We start from the raw sequence: 17506 nt of genomic DNA on the forward strand, positions 1-17506 counted from the left end.
CCTTCTGAGCGTCGCCCTGTTCAGGCTCTGACCTTTCTTTTCCTCTTGCCCCCCCACCCGGGTATCGAGTCAATAGCATTAAGCGGCAGGTCCGCTCCCTAGCGTAACGTGGCAGAGGCAGCCTTCCAGCGATTTCTCCCACCCACTAACTTGGAGAAAAAGGTGCCTGAGCTCTAGGCACCGCCTCCCTTATGGTTATTGGTCAACGTGTACTTTAAGGGGGCGGGACTTGCCAAGGGCTATAGATGGGCTGGTAGTGGGAGGAGGAAGAAAGGTACAAGAGGTTGGGTCGGAGAAACTGCTCAGCGCTGCAAATTGCTCTCTGAGGTGAGAGGCTGAACGTAGTCGGAGGTGGTATCTTACTGTGGGAGAGGGAATTTCACCCCCCCCAATTGGGAGAGGGTTGCACTTATTTTGGTTGAAGAATTGTATGTTGATGAGGGGAAGAGAGCTAAATAGCATCTTATATTTTCTTGTTAGAGCTGAGCCAATGTAATAAGTTCCAAAAAATTAGAATAATTGTGCTCAGTTTAACCATTCTAGCAACACAGTTCAAAGTGGTTTTTTATATAGGCTTCTGTTGTTGTTAATTTTATAGGGCTGACTGTTTAAATAGTGCTTCACAGCGTAGCATAAGCAAAACACAGATGCTGATCCTGAAGAACATTTTAAAAGAAACGTTTGTATATGTTATTTTTATGTTCCCATTGTTCCATAGAGTAATTGGGAATAATCATAACAGTAGGCATTTGTTGTTTATAGTAATATTTGGGTTTTGTGCTTGATGCTGTTAGTAAAGTTGGGGTGATATATTGTTTTTAATTGTTATATGATTTCTTGCTACCTTGAATTCTTTTTTGGGAAATAAGAGGAGATATAAGCACTAAAGTAACCACAACTAAACTTTACAACCCGGTTTCTGTATTTACCTTTGTATATGCAGATTGTGATCTCTGTACCCCTTGTAAATGTGTGTTGGGAGAGTGAAAGGAAATAGAATGCTTTACCTGTCAAGTAATTCCATAACTACAATGTGGGAGGAGGGAAATGGATAAATGAGAGACCAAATTATGCCCCCCCCATGGAAACTTGCCACAAGTGTATGCAGTTGCCTTAGGCGAACTGTGCTTAAGGTAGAATGAACACATTCATGGTACTGAGAGGTGTCAGGGCACCAGTTTAGTCATTTCTGTCCTGTGGACCAATAATTGCTCTTGGAGGATTGTTTTTGTTGTTGTTGTTGCACATTTTTCTTGTGGTCTCTCTTGCTGAAATGCGATTAAATCAGTTTCTACACAAAAACTTAATCCTTCTGGGAGTGCAAAAGGCTCCTCTGGGTGGGCAGTGAGAAATCCAGTGCCTGTATGCCCCACTGAAGAAATTATCAGTGCTGGTCATCTGTTGGGGGTGGGGAGTGGGGCCCATTCCCCAACAGGTTAGTTGGCACTGGCAGAATGTCAGCAGCAGACTGGAGCAGTCCTTGCATGCAGCAGAAGATACATAGCTTCTGTTCTCCCTTGAGCATATAGGGCTATTATATTTACATCTGTGTTGATGTTCTGAGAGATAGCTGCGGTCTAACCAAAAATCTACTGTGTGTTGCATTTACCTTACAATGCAAGGAGGGCCACATCCGGTACTTAAACTGGGGAAAGTGAATGGGGAATTCTAGGAAGTCTTTTCCTATGTGTTCCTTATATATCTGAGAATCTTTCCCTCTGCAGATCTGCGCACTTAGATATCACTAGCATTGTTGCTATTCCCTCCAGAACTGTGGTTTTCTTGGAACAAGATTCAAGGGGGCATCCATCACATTTCTGACCCCTTTCAAAAGGTCTGTGTTCTGTAGTACAGCATTGTAAATAATTTCATGAAAATTAGTAGCCTGCAGAAAACTTGAGTAGCCTGCTAAGGGGCTAGTAGTCTGCATTTTCCTTGCTAGCCAGAGATGAAGATAAGCTGTCTCCACTGCTGTCAGCATGAAAGTGCAAGCTGCTAGCCTCTTGGCAGGCTAGTGAAAAAAATTGCTACTTTGTAAATGGACTGGTGGAGGAGGGATGGAGCACTGTGTTTCTGTGATGGTTGCCGAAGGCCTTCCTTCCTCTGTGACTAGCATGAAAACCAAGTAATCTGGTAAAGGTGGGATGAAATGACAAATCCCTCTGCCCGTCTTTTCACTCGCCTTCATGAAACTTGTGTATGTGGAATTCCTGCTTGCCTATGGCTGCAAAATGAGTTGTTAAATGCAAGGCTGCTGTAGCTAACTCAAGGGTCAGTGCAGGGGAAAATACAATGTGTTTCCAGCTCAGAGTTTCTCAGTGAGTCTTACAAACACGGTTCTCTTCCCCTCCACAGGCCATGGACAGAGACAATGATATCCATGCACTCCAGCACCACTTGGCTGAGGCAGGACAGAGCCATCTGCTTCGGTTCTGGGAGGAACTGAGTGTGTCAGAGCAGCAAGAACTGCATATGGAAGTGAAAGGCCTGGACCTGGAGGAGCTGGGTCAGGCTTTCCAGAAAGCCATGAAGGACAGCAGCCATTTACCAGGGCAGGAGATTATGGATGCCAAAATAGAACCTGTGCCACATGAAGTGCTAGGGAGTGTGACCCGGGACCGAGCTCAACTGTCAGCCTGGGAGAAGGAAGGTACGAAGAGGAACTCCTACTTGCCACATAGGGTAGTTCTAGGGAAACAGACCTGGCCCCTGAAGTGATCCAGACAATGTAGAGACATTGATTGTTCGCTTGCTTCTCTCTACTTTATACATTAGATCTGTAGTCTTTCAAATGTGAAAAAACTCTCCTTCAGGAGCTATAAGCTGAGGTTAGGGGCCCTTTATAGCTCAGCCAGGGCCCTTTATAGCTCAGTTTTTGCATGTGTTTTGATGGAAGTAGGAGTTGGTAGACTAGCATGTCTTTACCAGTTCATGTCTGGGGTAAGAACTGGATCTCATGACTTCATAAAACTTTCATATGTATCAGCAGTGTTAGTAATTGGCTCCTGAGACACTGTGTAAACACAAGAATACAATGTGATAGGCAAATTTATGTGTTTTGATATTTAAATTTTTAAAACTGGTTGTGCATGTCTCTAGACTCTTGCTTGTTGAATACCATATTGTGAATTCTTTTGGGGTGGGGAAAACATACCAGTGCCTTAGTTTCCTTTCTGTTGGGAACAAAACTGAATGCCACTTTCCAAATTAACTTTATCTTGGTGAGTTCCTGTGCTGGCTGCCTTGACTTTAGGGAGCTTACTAGGAAACAGTTTGGTGGCCTACATGCTAGTCTACCATTCCAAAGGGTCTAGATCCTTAGTGTATAATAGGCCAGCTACCTGTAGAAACTATACAGTGTGACTACAGAATGAAGTAGGAGCAACTGACTGTGGAGCAAGCTGAGTCAGTTCAGTGGACCAACTAAGTACATGTGTCTCCATAAGAACTTTGCTTGTGACTCCAAAAAGTTACAACCTTTCCCAGCCCTTTCTCCTGAAGCCTCCTAGCTGCAGATAATGAGGGTTGAGACTTGGGCCCCATACATGCATACATTCTCACAGCCTCTCCCTTGTGTCCTATAACATTTATGTGTATGGTAAAGTTGTACTTTCAGTCTTCTTGGTATCTTTCAGCTATTTTTTCCAAGTTAGTGCCTTGCACACTGGTTGGTTTGAACAATGCTTTTGCAATCCCATTGTATGCTACCAGGAAGGCTGGCTATTGACTCTATCGTACCGTAGCCTTAAGATTACTTGTTATGATGAGCTACTTGGTCTGGATTGGAGTAGTGACATTAAGGAAAGACACAAAAAACAAAACTATTATCAAGATCCAAGTCAGATTGATCTAGACTAGCCAAGTATTAAAACTTGCAAAAAGAAACAAGAATGATAGGCTTAGTAGCTGTGTTGCTACAAAGAAAAGAGCAACCAAGATTGTGCTTTTACTGTATCAAATGCTTAAAATGCCAGAAAGCAAGCTTTTCATCAATACAGCACTTTTCAGGCCAAAAAAACTTGGTACTGCATACCAATACTACTGAATATTTTTAAAGATAGCTTATTCAGTAGCCTTGCTGTTCAAATTGCTCTTTTGCCTGTGTTCCTTATTCACCTGTACTATAGGTCTGTTTGTAACCAAATGCTTAAATAGTTTCAGGTGTGTTTCCAAGCAGGAAGTAATCCAGGAAGCATTTTATCCTGTTGTTATGTGCCTTCAAGTCGATTACGACATATGGCGACCCTATGAATCAGTGACCTCCAAGAGCATCTGTCATGAACCACGCTGTTCAGATCTTGTAAGTTCAGGTCTGTGGCTTCCTTTATGGAATCAATCCATCTCTTGTTTGGCCTTCCTCTTTTTCTACTCCCTGCTGTTTTCCCCAGCATTATTGTATTTTCTAGTGAATCATGTCTTCTCTTTATATATCCAAAGTATGATAACCTCAGTTTCATCATTTTAGTTTCTAGTGACAGTTCTGGTTTAATTTGTTCTAACACCCAATTATTTGTCTTTTTTGCAGGCCATGGTATGCGCAAAGCTCTCCTCTAGCACCACATTTCAAATGAGTTGATTTTTCTCTTACCTGAATTTTTTACTGTCCAACTTTCACATCCGTACATAGAGATTGGGAATACCATGGCCTGAATGATCCTGACTTTGGTGTTCAATGATACATCTTTGCATTTGAGGAACTTTTCTAGTTCTCTCACAGCTGCCCTCCCCAGTCCTAGCCTTCTTCTGATTTCTTGACTATTGTCTCCATTTTGGTTAATGACTGTGCTGAGGTATTGATAATCTTTGACAAGTTCAATGTCCTCATTGTCAACTTTAAAGTTACATAAATCTTCTGTTGTCATTAGTCTTTTTGACACTGAGCTGTAGTCCTGCTTTTGTGCTTTCCTCTTTAACTTTCATCAGCATTCGTTTAAAATCATTACTAGTTTCAGCTAAGATTATGGTATCATCTGTATATCTTAAATTACTGATATTTCTCCCTCCAATTTTCACACCTCCTTCATCTTGGTCCAATCCCACTTTCCATATGATATGTTCTGCGTACAGATTAAACAAATAGGGTGATAAAATACACCCCTGTCTCACACCCTTTCTGATGGGGAACCAATCGGTTTCTCCATATTCTTTCCTTATAGTAGCCTCTTGTCCAGAGTATAGGTTGCACATCAGGACAATCAGATGCTGTGGCACCCCCATTTCTTTTAAAGCATTCCATAGTTTTTCATGATCTACACAGTCAAAGGCTTTGCTGTAGTCTTTATAAAGCACAGGGTGATTTTCTTCTGAAATTCCTTGCTCCGTTCCATTATCCAACGTATGTTTGCAATATAATCTCTGGTGCCTCTTCCCTTTCTAAATCCAGCTTGGACGTCTGGCATTTCTCGCTCCATATATGGTAAGAGCCTTTGTTGTAGAATCTTGAGCATTACTTTACTTGCATGGGATATTAAGGCAATAGTTCGGTAATTGCTGCATTCTCTGGGATCCCCTTTCTTTCGAAGTGGGATATATATTGAACGCTTCCAGTCTGTGGGCCATTGTTTAGTTTTCCATATTTCTTGACAAATTTTTGTCAAAATTTTTGGACAGATTTCAGTCTCAGTAGCTTGTAGCAACTCTATTGGTATGCCATCTGTTCCTGGTGATTTGTTTCTTCCAAGTATTTTAAGAGCAGCTTTCACCTCACATCCTAAAATTTCTGGTTCTTCATCACATGGTTCCTCCGTGAATGAATCTGTCATCCTGGCATCTCTTTTATAGAGTTCTTCAGTGTATTGTTTCCATCTTCCTTTTATTTTATCTCGGTCAGTCAGTGTGTTTTTCTGTTGATTATTCAACATCCCTACTCGTGGTTTAAATTTCCCTTTCATTTCTCTAATCTTTTGGAATAGGGCTCTTGTTCTTCCCATTTTGTTGTCCTTTTCTATTTCTATACAATAACTATTGTAATACTTTTCTTTGTCCCTATACTAGTCGTTGTATAGTTGCATTTAGGGTTCTGACCGTGTTTCTGTCTCCTTTTGCTTTTGCTTTCCTTCTCTCTTTAACCATTTTAAGAGTTTCTTCAGTCATCCATGAGGTCTTTCTCTCTTTTTAACAAGAGGTATTGTCTTTTTGCATTCTTCCCTGATCATGAGTCTGACTTCATTCCATAGTTCTTCTGGTTCTCTGTCAACTAAGTTTAAACCCTCAAACCTGTTCCTTATTTGATCTTTATATTCTTCTGGGATGTTATTTAAATTGTATTTTGGCATTATGAGTGCTTTGTTCTTCTTCTTTAGCTTTACTCTGATTTTCGATACTGCAGTCTGCTCCTGGTCTTGTTTTTGCAGAAAGTATGGAACTTCTCCATCTTCTGTTTCCAATTATATAATCAATTTGATTCCTATATTGACCATTTGGTGATGTCCATGTGTACAGTCGTCTTTTTGGTTGCTCAAAAAATGTGTTTGCAAGAAACAAATCATTGGCTTCACAGAATTCAATAAGTCTTTCTCCTGCTTCATTTCTGTCACATAAGCCCCATTTCCCCACAATTCCTAGTTCTTCTCTGTTCCCTACTTTTGCATTCCAGTCCCCCATGATTATCATATCTTGTTTTGGTGTGTGATCAATTTCCTCCTGTACTTTGAAGTAAAATCTCTCCAATTCTTCTTCTGCGTTTGATGTTGGAGCGTAGACTTGGATGATGGTTATGTTAATAGGTTTCCCATTTAATCTCATTGATATCACCCGTTCAGACCTTGCATTGTAGCTCTTAATTGCTTTTGCTACATCACTTCTCACTATTAAAGCAACTCCGTTTCTTCTTGATTTCTCATTTCCTGCATAAAATATTTTGTAGTTGCCTGATTGAAAATGTCCCACTCCAGTCCATTTTAATTCACTCACGCCAAGTATTGTAATGTTGATACGCTCCATTTCTTTCTTGACAATTTCTAACTTTCCCTGGTTCATGCTTCTCACATTCCATGTTCCTACTGTGTGCGTCGTACAACTCCGGACTCTCCTTTCGCATCTGTGCGCATCAGCCTCTGGGCTTCCTTTCGGCTTTAACCCAGCTGTGTCATTAGTCACAGCGCTACTCGTACTTGTCCTTTGTTCTTCCCCAGTAGCTCATTGAGTACCTTCTGACCTGAGGGTCTCATCTTCCAGCACTATCTCATGTTGCATTTTGGATACTCTGTTCATAGGGTTTTTGTAGTAAGAGGTATTCAGAGGTGGTTTACCATTGCCTTCTTCTGAGTTTGGATGCATCTTAGTCTGGTGTCTCAGCTGCATGTCTATATAACTTATCGGCTGCATGTCTATATAACTTACATGGGGAAACACCCATACCGGATACTCCTATGATAAGACTATAGGATTTGGCCTGTGGAGCATGGACCTCCTATCCCATTTCATCTTTTGCTTTCCCATGTTTGTCCAGAACTGAATTCTAAAATTTCAGTTTATATATATTGCTAGTTTGTTTGTGCAGGTCATGAATGCCTTTCCTTAGGCAAAGATGCTAAAACTGAGTGTAGGTCTCATAAGTAAAATGGTAATGAAGAAAACTGTATTTTAAAACTGAGCAGACATTGTGTAACACATTCCAGTTCTGTGAGTAGTTGTGTGTGCAGTTTTTTGGTGTAGGGCATCAGCTGAACTGTGTATATTATCTCAATTTATTTATTACATTTTTATACTGTTCCACATCAAGGCTCTGGGAGTGGTTTGCAATATAAAGATGAAACAAAAATGAGATGCAAAATTATGTAAGACAAACTTCAGTTAATAAATTTAATGAAAAGCTATTTGAGATAGTTTGTTTCCTACTGAAATCCAGTGGGAAGGTGCCAGGCAAGATTCTTCATGGATTGAGGGTTCTAAACCCTTTTGTCATTGGTTGCAGAATTCATGGCCATCCACTATATTTCAGATGCTGGGGTGCTCGTAAGCGAGCCTCCTTGGATACTCTTGTGCGTGAGCATGTATAGGGTAAGTATGTAACATACTTTCTGAGTCATGGTACCCCAATTTTCTTGCTTGGAGTAGAGATGGAGAATGGTAAGTGTACAGTTAGAGACAAGGAACATGCACCTGAGCAGGTTTTGAAAACCTTGTTTCTAAGTTCTCACAGACATTTCCTGAAATACTTTTAAGCTGTTTGCTGTAATAAGAACAAGAAACATGGTCATTGCCTACAGTGAAATAGATTTTCAGAGTATTAAATAAATCATTGATGAACCTTTGAATTTGCTGGATGTAAATACCCCTAGGTGTAAATCATAGACCTGCTAGAATGTTTTTCTTATTGCGTGGTCTTATCCTTTCTTTTTAAGATTGTTTAACACAAAGATTTGGATCAGTTGCTAGTTGGTCCAGCAATGTATTGGTTGCATTTGGACCACAGGATATCTACAAGATCTGGTACAATTTCTGGTTGGTGTATACACAGTTTAGCAGAGAGTTTGGGACTGAGTTTTCCTTTGCTTATGCTGTCCTTGATTTGCCACATATCGAGACCATGCTGAAGATGATATTTTCAAATGGGCTGGGTAGTGGGGACTTGTATAGAATGAAGCAGAGGTAATTTTCAAAAGCTATGTTTCCTCAGTTGCTGGTGATAGTAACTGATTAATTTTAAAAATCTGTTTAGGTAGGTTCTTTGTGCCAAAGTTGTCCAAATTAAGTTCCAAGGACAAGTTGGAGGGATGATTTGGTGTTAAGGTGCACATACTTGAGTGAATCTCAGATCTGCATGCAACTTTCTTTATCTTCTCCTACTACCTCTTGTCTAGCCACCTTGCCTCGTCTGAGGCAGACCATCCATTTGCCATTTCATCCAAGCCAGCAAACCATGTTTTCCCCCCTCATACTTGGAAATTAGGCAGGACATTTCCAAGTGAAAGTGGGATGGAGGTGCATGAGCCTGAGATTCATTCCAAGCTTGTGCATGTAATGCCAAAGAGTGGTTTGGCATAACATCCAAATGCCATCTTCTAGGATCTATTGTGTTATAGGGTAGTGCAGCAGGATGGAACAGGTGTTATACCCCTATACTAATGGGGACTTAAAAACAGCAACAAAAACACACTTTTAAGCAATGCATATGTCTCTCCAGAATTCGAAGTACTCTTCCTGTCCTTAAGTGAAGCTTTTGATTCAAGACATAACATTCCAGTTATGTAGAAGGATGCTAAAGAATTTCTCATTGCTCTTGGTTTGAAATGGAGCCTAAAACAATCTCAGATGAGTAGTGAGGACAAGAGTCTCCAAGAGCGACAAGGGTACAATGGTTCTGGCTTCACCACATGAAGCACTTGTGTTTAGATTAGTGACTTCCTTTTAGTTGTGTCTTGCGTGGCTGAAAAAGAGTTGTGTGCAAATAATAAGCTTGCTATCCTTATCACTGGAGTTAAAGGAACAATATGCTTTAGACTCTGGGACAGATAATTCACTTTTATTTATTTTTTTACTCTGTTTAGGTCTCCAGCAGATTGCTCAAAACAAAGTAGCTGTTCTTCTCCTAGCTGGTGGACAAGGCACAAGGCTGGGTGTCTCATACCCCAAAGGAATGTATGATGTAGGCCTGCCATCCCACAAAACCCTCTTCCAGATCCAAGCAGAGCGCATCTTGAAACTGCAGCAGCTGGCTGAAAAACAACATGGCCTCAAATGTGTTATTACATGGTAAGCATCTTGGACACTTCAGGGCAGCATCCAACTAACATTTCCACTTGCAAGAATTTCCACTTATGCAATGGGAGCTTCCCCCCACTCATGCGCACCCAGCACCTTCCCCAAATCTGCTCCAGAAGTTTGGGGCAACCTCTAGAACAGATTTAGGGGGTACATGGGAGAGGAAGTCTCAATGCAGAAATCCTTGCACTGACGGACCCTGACTTAGAGCAACTTTGGATACCGCCCTTGGTCATAGTATTAGTGTCATTCAGTAGTTGGAAGAAGCTGAGGATACCTGGCAGTAGTTTTTATTTTGTTGGTTTAAAGGTAACTTTTGCTAGCCTTCTATTCATGGCTGTAATAGATGCATGAGCAGAAGACAGCTTGCACGCAGAATATTTCTCTTCCCTTCCTTCCCGTCTTCAGTCCCTACCCCAAGCCTCTCCAGAGGACCATGGGAGGCCCTCAACAGTGGAACTATATTTTACAGGGTTGCAATGCAAGGGGCAGATATCCGTAAGTTGCCAAAAGATCCCTTTGCCCTGTTTTGAGCGATTTCCTCCTCACCCCTTGCCCTTGACCTTTAATGTCTTGGACTTTTGAGCTCTCTGAAGTTCTTGGGCACCTGCACTTTCAGAGCCCACAAACAGTGTGAAATAATCCTGGTGAATGCCTGGCTCCTTATGGCTCTTCGAGGAGCAAGGCTAGTAGATGGGAAAGGTCATGGGCTGCCTGTCCCATAACATGTTTGTACCTGCTTTAATAATCTATCAGTCTCTTGTTTGTGCCAAACAGGTACATCATGACAAGTGGTAGGACAATGGAGTTGACTAAGAATTTTTTCCTGAAGCACAAATACTTTGGCTTAAAGAAGGAGAATGTGATCTTCTTCCAGCAGGGTATGCTGCCTGCTATGGACTTTGATGGGAAAACTCTCCTGGAAGAGAAGGGCAAAGTTTCTATGGCACCAGGTACAACATCCATAAAAGCACTAACCAAATCCACCATGGCAGTTGCCCCTCTCCCGCTCTAGCAAGTGTCCCTTCCTTTCGCTCAAGTGAATGAGCCAATAATACAAGGTTCAAGCAGACTTGCTTGTGCTAACCATCCAAATTCTAAAGGTGTTGAGATATAAGAAGCTGAAAAAGCTTTGCAGGGAGGGACCATCTTATCTTTTGCTCATCGGAGCTAGGCGGTATGCTAGTCTAAAAAAAAAGTGTGTGCGTGTGGGGAGGACGTGCAAGCAAATTGTAGCAAATGCTTCAATTATAATGTTTCAGACAGTTAATCTGAACAGCAGAAGACTAAATACCAACAATAAATTAGAGTGAGTAAAGAAAAGAACCATTTATATTTCTCTCCCTTTCTTTGAAGGGGTTGCTAGCACAGACTAGCAGCCTAAAATTTTAGACAAACAAGAGCAAGCAGGTTCCATTACAGCCAGCAGGAGAGCCTTTGTTATGATCCAGTGCTTAATGTGTAGTGAGTCTAATCCTATCCATACTTACTCAGGAGTGAGTCCCACTGTGTTCGGTAGAGCACACTCCCATATAAGTGCACACTGGATTGGAGCCTTAGTTTGTAGGACAGTGAGAGATTAGTATTTATAATGGGGATACAGCAGAGTCCCCCATCCCTTTCCTTTTTTAAAAAGGAGACCTTTCCCCTCACTTTTTAAAAATGGAATTTTTTGAACCATTCCCAAAGCCTTACCTTGCATGTCAAAACTCTGGTTCTGCCATGAATCCTGAATAAGAAATAAAACCCTCATTTCTGACAGGTCTTGATATAGTATGTTAACCAGGTAGCAATATGAGTTTTGCATCCATGTGGGTCTAAACATCCCATAACTATACAGTGCTAGTTAGCTTTAAAACCAAGGTTGTTGTGTTACCAGACTGCTAATACTTCTGGATTTATTTTGCTATTGTATTTTTAATGGATTTTATTATAAACTGACTTTGAGATAGCTTTCATGATAGGCATGATATAAACACTTTAAATAATTAACCCACATGTGATTATCTACTTGAATACAGCTATTTTTGTTCTTTTCTGTAAATCTCCATTTTGTTCAGATACTATATTTGTTAAGAAAGCTTATCTTGCCAGAAGCCATTACAAGGGACCTCTGGAATGTAACCTTATTATGACCCTCAACTTGTTAGAGGAACAATTAGGTGTCCTTCCTCTTTGGAGAGTGGATGAGAGAAGGAGACCAGGTTTCTGTTTCTGCGCTCTAGCCTACAGCATATCTTGCCTTGTGGCAAGTGGCATGAAGATGTAAGCTGTTTGGGATTTGAGCTTCTGCTCATGTCCATGACTAGCTTCCCATTACTTGAGGAGAGAAAGATGTTGGGGCTTCTGCTGAATAGCTCAGGCTGCCACATTCACCAGCAAGCCTCCCCTGCTCCCACATTTTGTTTCACAATATCTAGGCAAATCCACAGTTTAACATAATGGTGTAGCCCTGATAAAAGAATTGTCATTTTGTCCTCATTCCTCTCCCCCCCCACCCCGCTTTGCTGGCTTTCCACATTAACTCATTCAATTTTTTATCATACAAAAAAATACAAAGAGTGATAAACATGACAAAACAGTGTAAAAGTTAGAAATAAACAAAAATAAGACAGATTTCCAAACTTTATACAGCATTATACCAATCAGTAGCTAAACTTGACTAACACCAGTAATTATAATAGAGACACTGTAAGAATTTGTCTTCTGATGTGTATTCTTAAGGTATTACATAATTCATCTCCACATTTGATTGCTAAATTGTAGTTTCAGTTTGGTTCTCAGTAGTGGGTGATTTCACAAGTCCAAACTTTGAGTGACTGTCCTTTTTTTATGATTCCGAATAAGATCTCCAGTATTTTCTAAATGCAAGTGAGGCAGAAATTTAGCTCATGCTATTCAGGTGGGTAACACTTTTTTTTTAACATACCTCAATAAAAATGTGTTGGGGCCTTTAAGTAAAGCAAGATGCTGAATTTCTTGAATTATATAACCAAGCCCCAGCATTACTGAGCCCTTACACAGTGCTCCCCTCAGTTATTTTCACAAAGCCAACGTCTTCAATTGATAGGTTTATAGATATTTCAAATGTGGAAATACTGCTCTATGTGCCTCCTGAAGTCATTTTGTTTAAAATTTAAGACTTATGTTTAGTGTAAGTCCTTATTAAAAAGGAAGTTACATATTTCATGAAGGATAGGTTAGTAAACATTTTTCTTCCATTTCTTGTTATAGTCATTGCTCTTTTTAATTGTTAAATCTGAAAGAAAAAGTGTGACCTGCAACAGAATGTTGCTTTTTGGAGGGCTCCTATTCACTTTTCCAATCAGTCATGTCTTCCTCCATAGTGCTTTGTTTATTTATTGATTTTATATCTTACCTGCCCTTTACCATAAGGTCTCAGGGTGGTGCATCCTCTCCTTAAGATGTCGTCCTTGCACCCAGAAGTGTAAAATAATTATTGCCCACTGGCAAATATCTCTTTTTGGGGCAAGGTGCTCAAGAAGGTACTGGCAATCCAACTTCAGGCATGCTTGGAGGAGAAGGAATATCTGGATCCATTTCAGTCTAGCTTTAGGTCCAGTCATGGCACTGAGACTGCCTTAGTTGCCCTGGACACATGCTGAGAGAGAGATGGGGGGAGTGCAACCCTGCTTGTTCTTGATGTTTCAGCGGCTTTTGATACCATTGACAATGGTATCCTTCTGGAGCGGTTCAGGAAGGTGGGAACTGGAGGCACTTTACTTCAGCAGTTCTGCCCCTGCTTCCAGTAACATTGCCAGAAAGTAGTTATGGGAGGCTTCTGTTCAACACCATGGGAGTTTTCCTGTGGTGTTCTGCAAAGTTCCATCTTGTCCCCCATGCTATTTAACATCTGTATGAACCCTCTGGGAGCATTCATAAGGAGTTTTATCTGAATCAGGAGAGGGAGTTGAGGTGCTAGACAAGTGTCTGGATGCAGTGATGGACTGCATGTGAGGCAGCAAACTAAAGCTGAATCTTGAAAAGACAGGTGTTGTGTGTTCCAAGTTCTAGTTATGGAAAGACGGCCTATTCTGGATGGGGTTGCACTCCCCTGGAAGGAACAGGTTAGTTGCTTGTGGGTATTCCTTGATCCAGCACTGTTACTAGAGGTGCATGTGGCCTCGATGTCTAGGAGTGCCTATTTCCAGCTCCGTCTGGTTTGCTAGCTATGGCTCCTTTTGGACTCAGGTCCTCCTTGCGGGCTTCCCCCAGGCACCTGGTTGGCCACTGTGAGAACAGGATGCTGGACTAGATGGGCCACTGGCCTGATCCAGTTCTTATGTTCTTATGACTGAGATGACTTGGCAGCAGTCCTCCATGCTCTGATAACTTCTAGATTGGATTATTGCAATGTGCTCTATGTGGGGCTGCCCTTGAAGGTGTCTCAGAAACTTTAAATGGTCCAAAATGCAGCGTCAAGGCTGGGATTCCTTTTAGAACTTTTATAACCCCTATTCTAAAATAGTTGCATTGGTTGCCAGTTTGTTTCCGGGCCCAATAGAAGGTGCTCATGTTAGTGTTTAAAGCCCTAAACAACTTAGGCCCCAAATATCTCAAGACTATCTCCTTCCCTACAGACTCTCTTGGGTGTTAAGATCAGCAGAGGGGGCCTTCTTGGTAGTTCTGCCATCCTTAAAATTTTGGGGGATGGTGGCCGGGAGAGAGTTTTCTCTGTGGCAGCCCCTAAATGGTGGAATTCCCCCCCTGCAGAGATCCTTCTGGCACCTTCACTATACAGTTTTCGGCAAATGCTAAAAACACACCTCTTTACCCAGGCCTTCGGCTCCTTAGATGTATGTTTTCAGTCACCTATTCTTGTGATTGAAATGTGTTTTAATTCTTTTTAATGTTGTATTTTAGATTTTGTAACCTGCCCTGGGACTTATTGGTGAAGGGTGGGCAATAATACAACATAATCCTATAAAAACAAGTAAAATAGTTACAATGATAAAAAAGTGAAAACAAAACAGTATAGATTAAAAAAAGTGTAGCTTTAGTTCCCTTCCCAACTGGTCTCTCTCTCTCTTTTTCTCTCTCTCTTTCTCTTCCCCCCCCCCCAACTGTTAACATTCTGTGTCCACTGAGGATGTTCAGTCCTGATTGGACTGTTTTTTGCCCTGTGGGTTTCTATTTTATTATTTTTACTTCTGCATACTTTGGGGTTCCCCTTAGATTGCTGATATCTTTATTGTGCTGTTTTGGCTACATAAGACCAATACTCAGAGTTTAAATTGCTTCATCATCATTCTGGAGAGTAACCTGTTCTTCTCTTCAACCAATTCATACCTTTTTAAGGGGTAAGGGGAGAACACAACTTTTATTTTTCTTACACGTGTGTCCTGCTTTTCTTCTTTGATGTAATCCAAAGAGAGTACATGTGGTTCTCAAGCAGTCTGTCATTAAGCTGTTGATCAGACCCGCTTAGGTTCAGCAAAATGGTAGCCTTCTGTGCCTTCAGACCACAGCGTGTTAATAGAACATGTATATGAAAGAAGATACAGAAGGGCTGCAGGCTAGTTGAAGGTGTGTTGTAGAGGCACAGGTTGTCCTTTTTGCAGCAACCATTGTGGCTGCTTCCGTGTCTCATCTCTTGTCCAGCAAATCTTGTGATTAATGTATATATTATCTTTGGATTGCCCAACTGGCAGTTAGAACTGAAATGCTATCCCTTGTGGAGCCCAGATCATAGCATTGCTTCTTAGTTTTAAAATCCCTAAATAGGCTTTGCCTGTCTAAAGGGAATGCTTCCTCCCATGTGGGCCTTGCTGGTCCCTCAGACAAGCTCCAAGTGCCAGCGGCATGTGAGGTAATGTAGGTGACCATAAGGTGTAGCACCATCACTGCAGAACTCTCTCCAGAGAATGGGTCACTTTCTCTGTGGTTTGTGTTGGGAGGAGGGGGAAGAAGCTTTTTTTAAAAAATTGAAAAGCATTTGGAGGAGACTAAATCAAAATTTTCAGAGGTGCTGCTACTAATTTACTTTTTGTGTTATAGCACTAGATTTTTATTGACAAATGTTAGCTATGATAACTTTGCGTTGGGTAATTCTAAAAGTGGGACAAAAATATTTATTTACATCTATTTATCTGACATACTGAACTGCTTCTTTTTCTCCCCCTCCCTCAAAGATGGCAATGGTGGCCTGTACCGTGCTTTGGGAGCCCATCATATCATGGAAGACATGGAAAAGCGAGGCATTGGCAGCATCCATGTCTATTGTGTTGACAACATTTTGGTAAAAGTGGCTGACCCTCGGTTCATTGGGTTCTGTTTACAGAAGGGAGCAGACTGTGGAGCAAAGGTAACTAGTGTTTACACAGACTGTAGATAATAAGTTGCCCCCCACCTCCTTTTGCTATCATTGTGTTTGGGCAAGTGACTCTGTAAGACCTTGGGGGTGGGAATGCTAGGTGTAGAAAACCAGTGTGATCTTGGTCCCAGAGAATGAGAGAGAAAATGGAGATATGGTGTACCATAGTGGCTAAGAGGAGAGCTGGTAATCCCCTGGTTCAAATCTCACTTCAGTCACAAACTTGTCAGGTGGCCTTGGGCATCTGTTCTTTCAGGACCAGCCTCTCCATCCACAGTGTATGTTTCAGCCTTCACCAACCTGGTGTCCTCCATATATGTTGGATTTTGATTTTCCTCAGTCCCAGCCAATACATCTGGAGGGGACATGGTTGGAAGGTATGATGGATATACATAAGGATAATTATCTCAGCATTAATACATAAGGATATATTATCTCAGCAATACCAGTATATGAGGAACAACTCAAAAAGTGCTATATGCAGGTTTTATTAATAGTAATAGTACCTAATCTATTTAATATAGATCTTGATAAACTTAACTGGTGATGTAAGAATATGCAGACTTTTGAATTCTGTGTAACTCGGGATGGAAAAGCAAGAGTGAACTCACAAACACTTTTGCAGAAATAATAATCTAAGACCTTTATCATTGTTCTGATATCCCTGTAATGCCTTAGCAAAACTTTGGAGGAGGAGAAGCTTTCGAGTAACAGCAACGTTCAAGGCAGTTAAAAATCCATTAAATTCATTTAGGAAGGTAAGTAAGATTCAGTTAGCGCCCCCCCCCCCCGCATCCTTTATGGCACATTAATGATGATTAGTACCCTTGCTGCTATTGGGGTGGTCACACGCGATCCTGATTTCAATACTGTTTGCAAAAGTTTCTGGGCAGTGACACTGCTTCACTTCCACTCAGTTCTTCCCATGTTACTTCCTGTGGGAATCTCTTAACTTTCTGCACCATAAATATTTTGGTTTATTTTTGTTCTGCTTTTGTTGTGCTCTAGCTCCTCCAGACAGCAATAATATGTAATTCCCAGCAATGGGGAAGCATCGCAGAGCAAACTAAAGCAGAATAAATGTACCACTAATGCATTATTTGTGTTGACATGTTGCAGAATTCACTTGCAATAAAACACCCATCTGGAGGGGCCCTTAGAGTGAGATGACTGAGTCAGATGGAGTGAAGAAGGTTTGCATCAATAAACAAAGAGAGTAGGAAGGATTTAGCAATAATGTCTCATTTGTTCCAGTAATTCACCATTTATTTGATATATCTACTTACCAGGATGAAAAATATTACCAAAGAGGATAAATAAATGCTGAATGGGATTTTTGTGTGTGTATAAGGCCTACACCCCAAACAAGGAAAAACAGGGGGTAGACCTGCCACTAGCAGTTTTGTGTATCATCATAATTCTGTATGAATCTTACCCAGAGCAAGCTGGTGGGTGAGGAAGAATAAA

General features: G+C 41.2%; 1 protein-coding gene across 2 annotated transcripts in view; it reads left to right on the forward strand.

The window, feature by feature from the left end:
- Positions 1–266: 266 nt before the first annotated feature.
- The window catches only part of UAP1 (UDP-N-acetylglucosamine pyrophosphorylase 1), a 30421-nt gene continuing 13181 nt past the window's right edge, over positions 267–17506 (forward strand). For both annotated transcript variants that reach the window (XM_061584013.1, XM_061584021.1), the window contains exons 1-5: positions 267–327; positions 2356–2650; positions 9492–9696; positions 10483–10658; positions 15858–16030. In XM_061584013.1, the coding sequence (XP_061439997.1) occupies positions 2359–2650; positions 9492–9696; positions 10483–10658; positions 15858–16030 (846 nt within the window). In that variant the 5' untranslated portion in view covers positions 267–327; positions 2356–2358. The remainder of the gene's footprint in view (positions 328–2355; positions 2651–9491; positions 9697–10482; positions 10659–15857; positions 16031–17506) is intronic.

This window comes from Rhineura floridana, chromosome 1, assembly GCF_030035675.1.
Source record: "Rhineura floridana isolate rRhiFlo1 chromosome 1, rRhiFlo1.hap2, whole genome shotgun sequence".
Classification (NCBI taxonomy): Eukaryota; Metazoa; Chordata; class Lepidosauria; order Squamata; family Rhineuridae; genus Rhineura; species Rhineura floridana.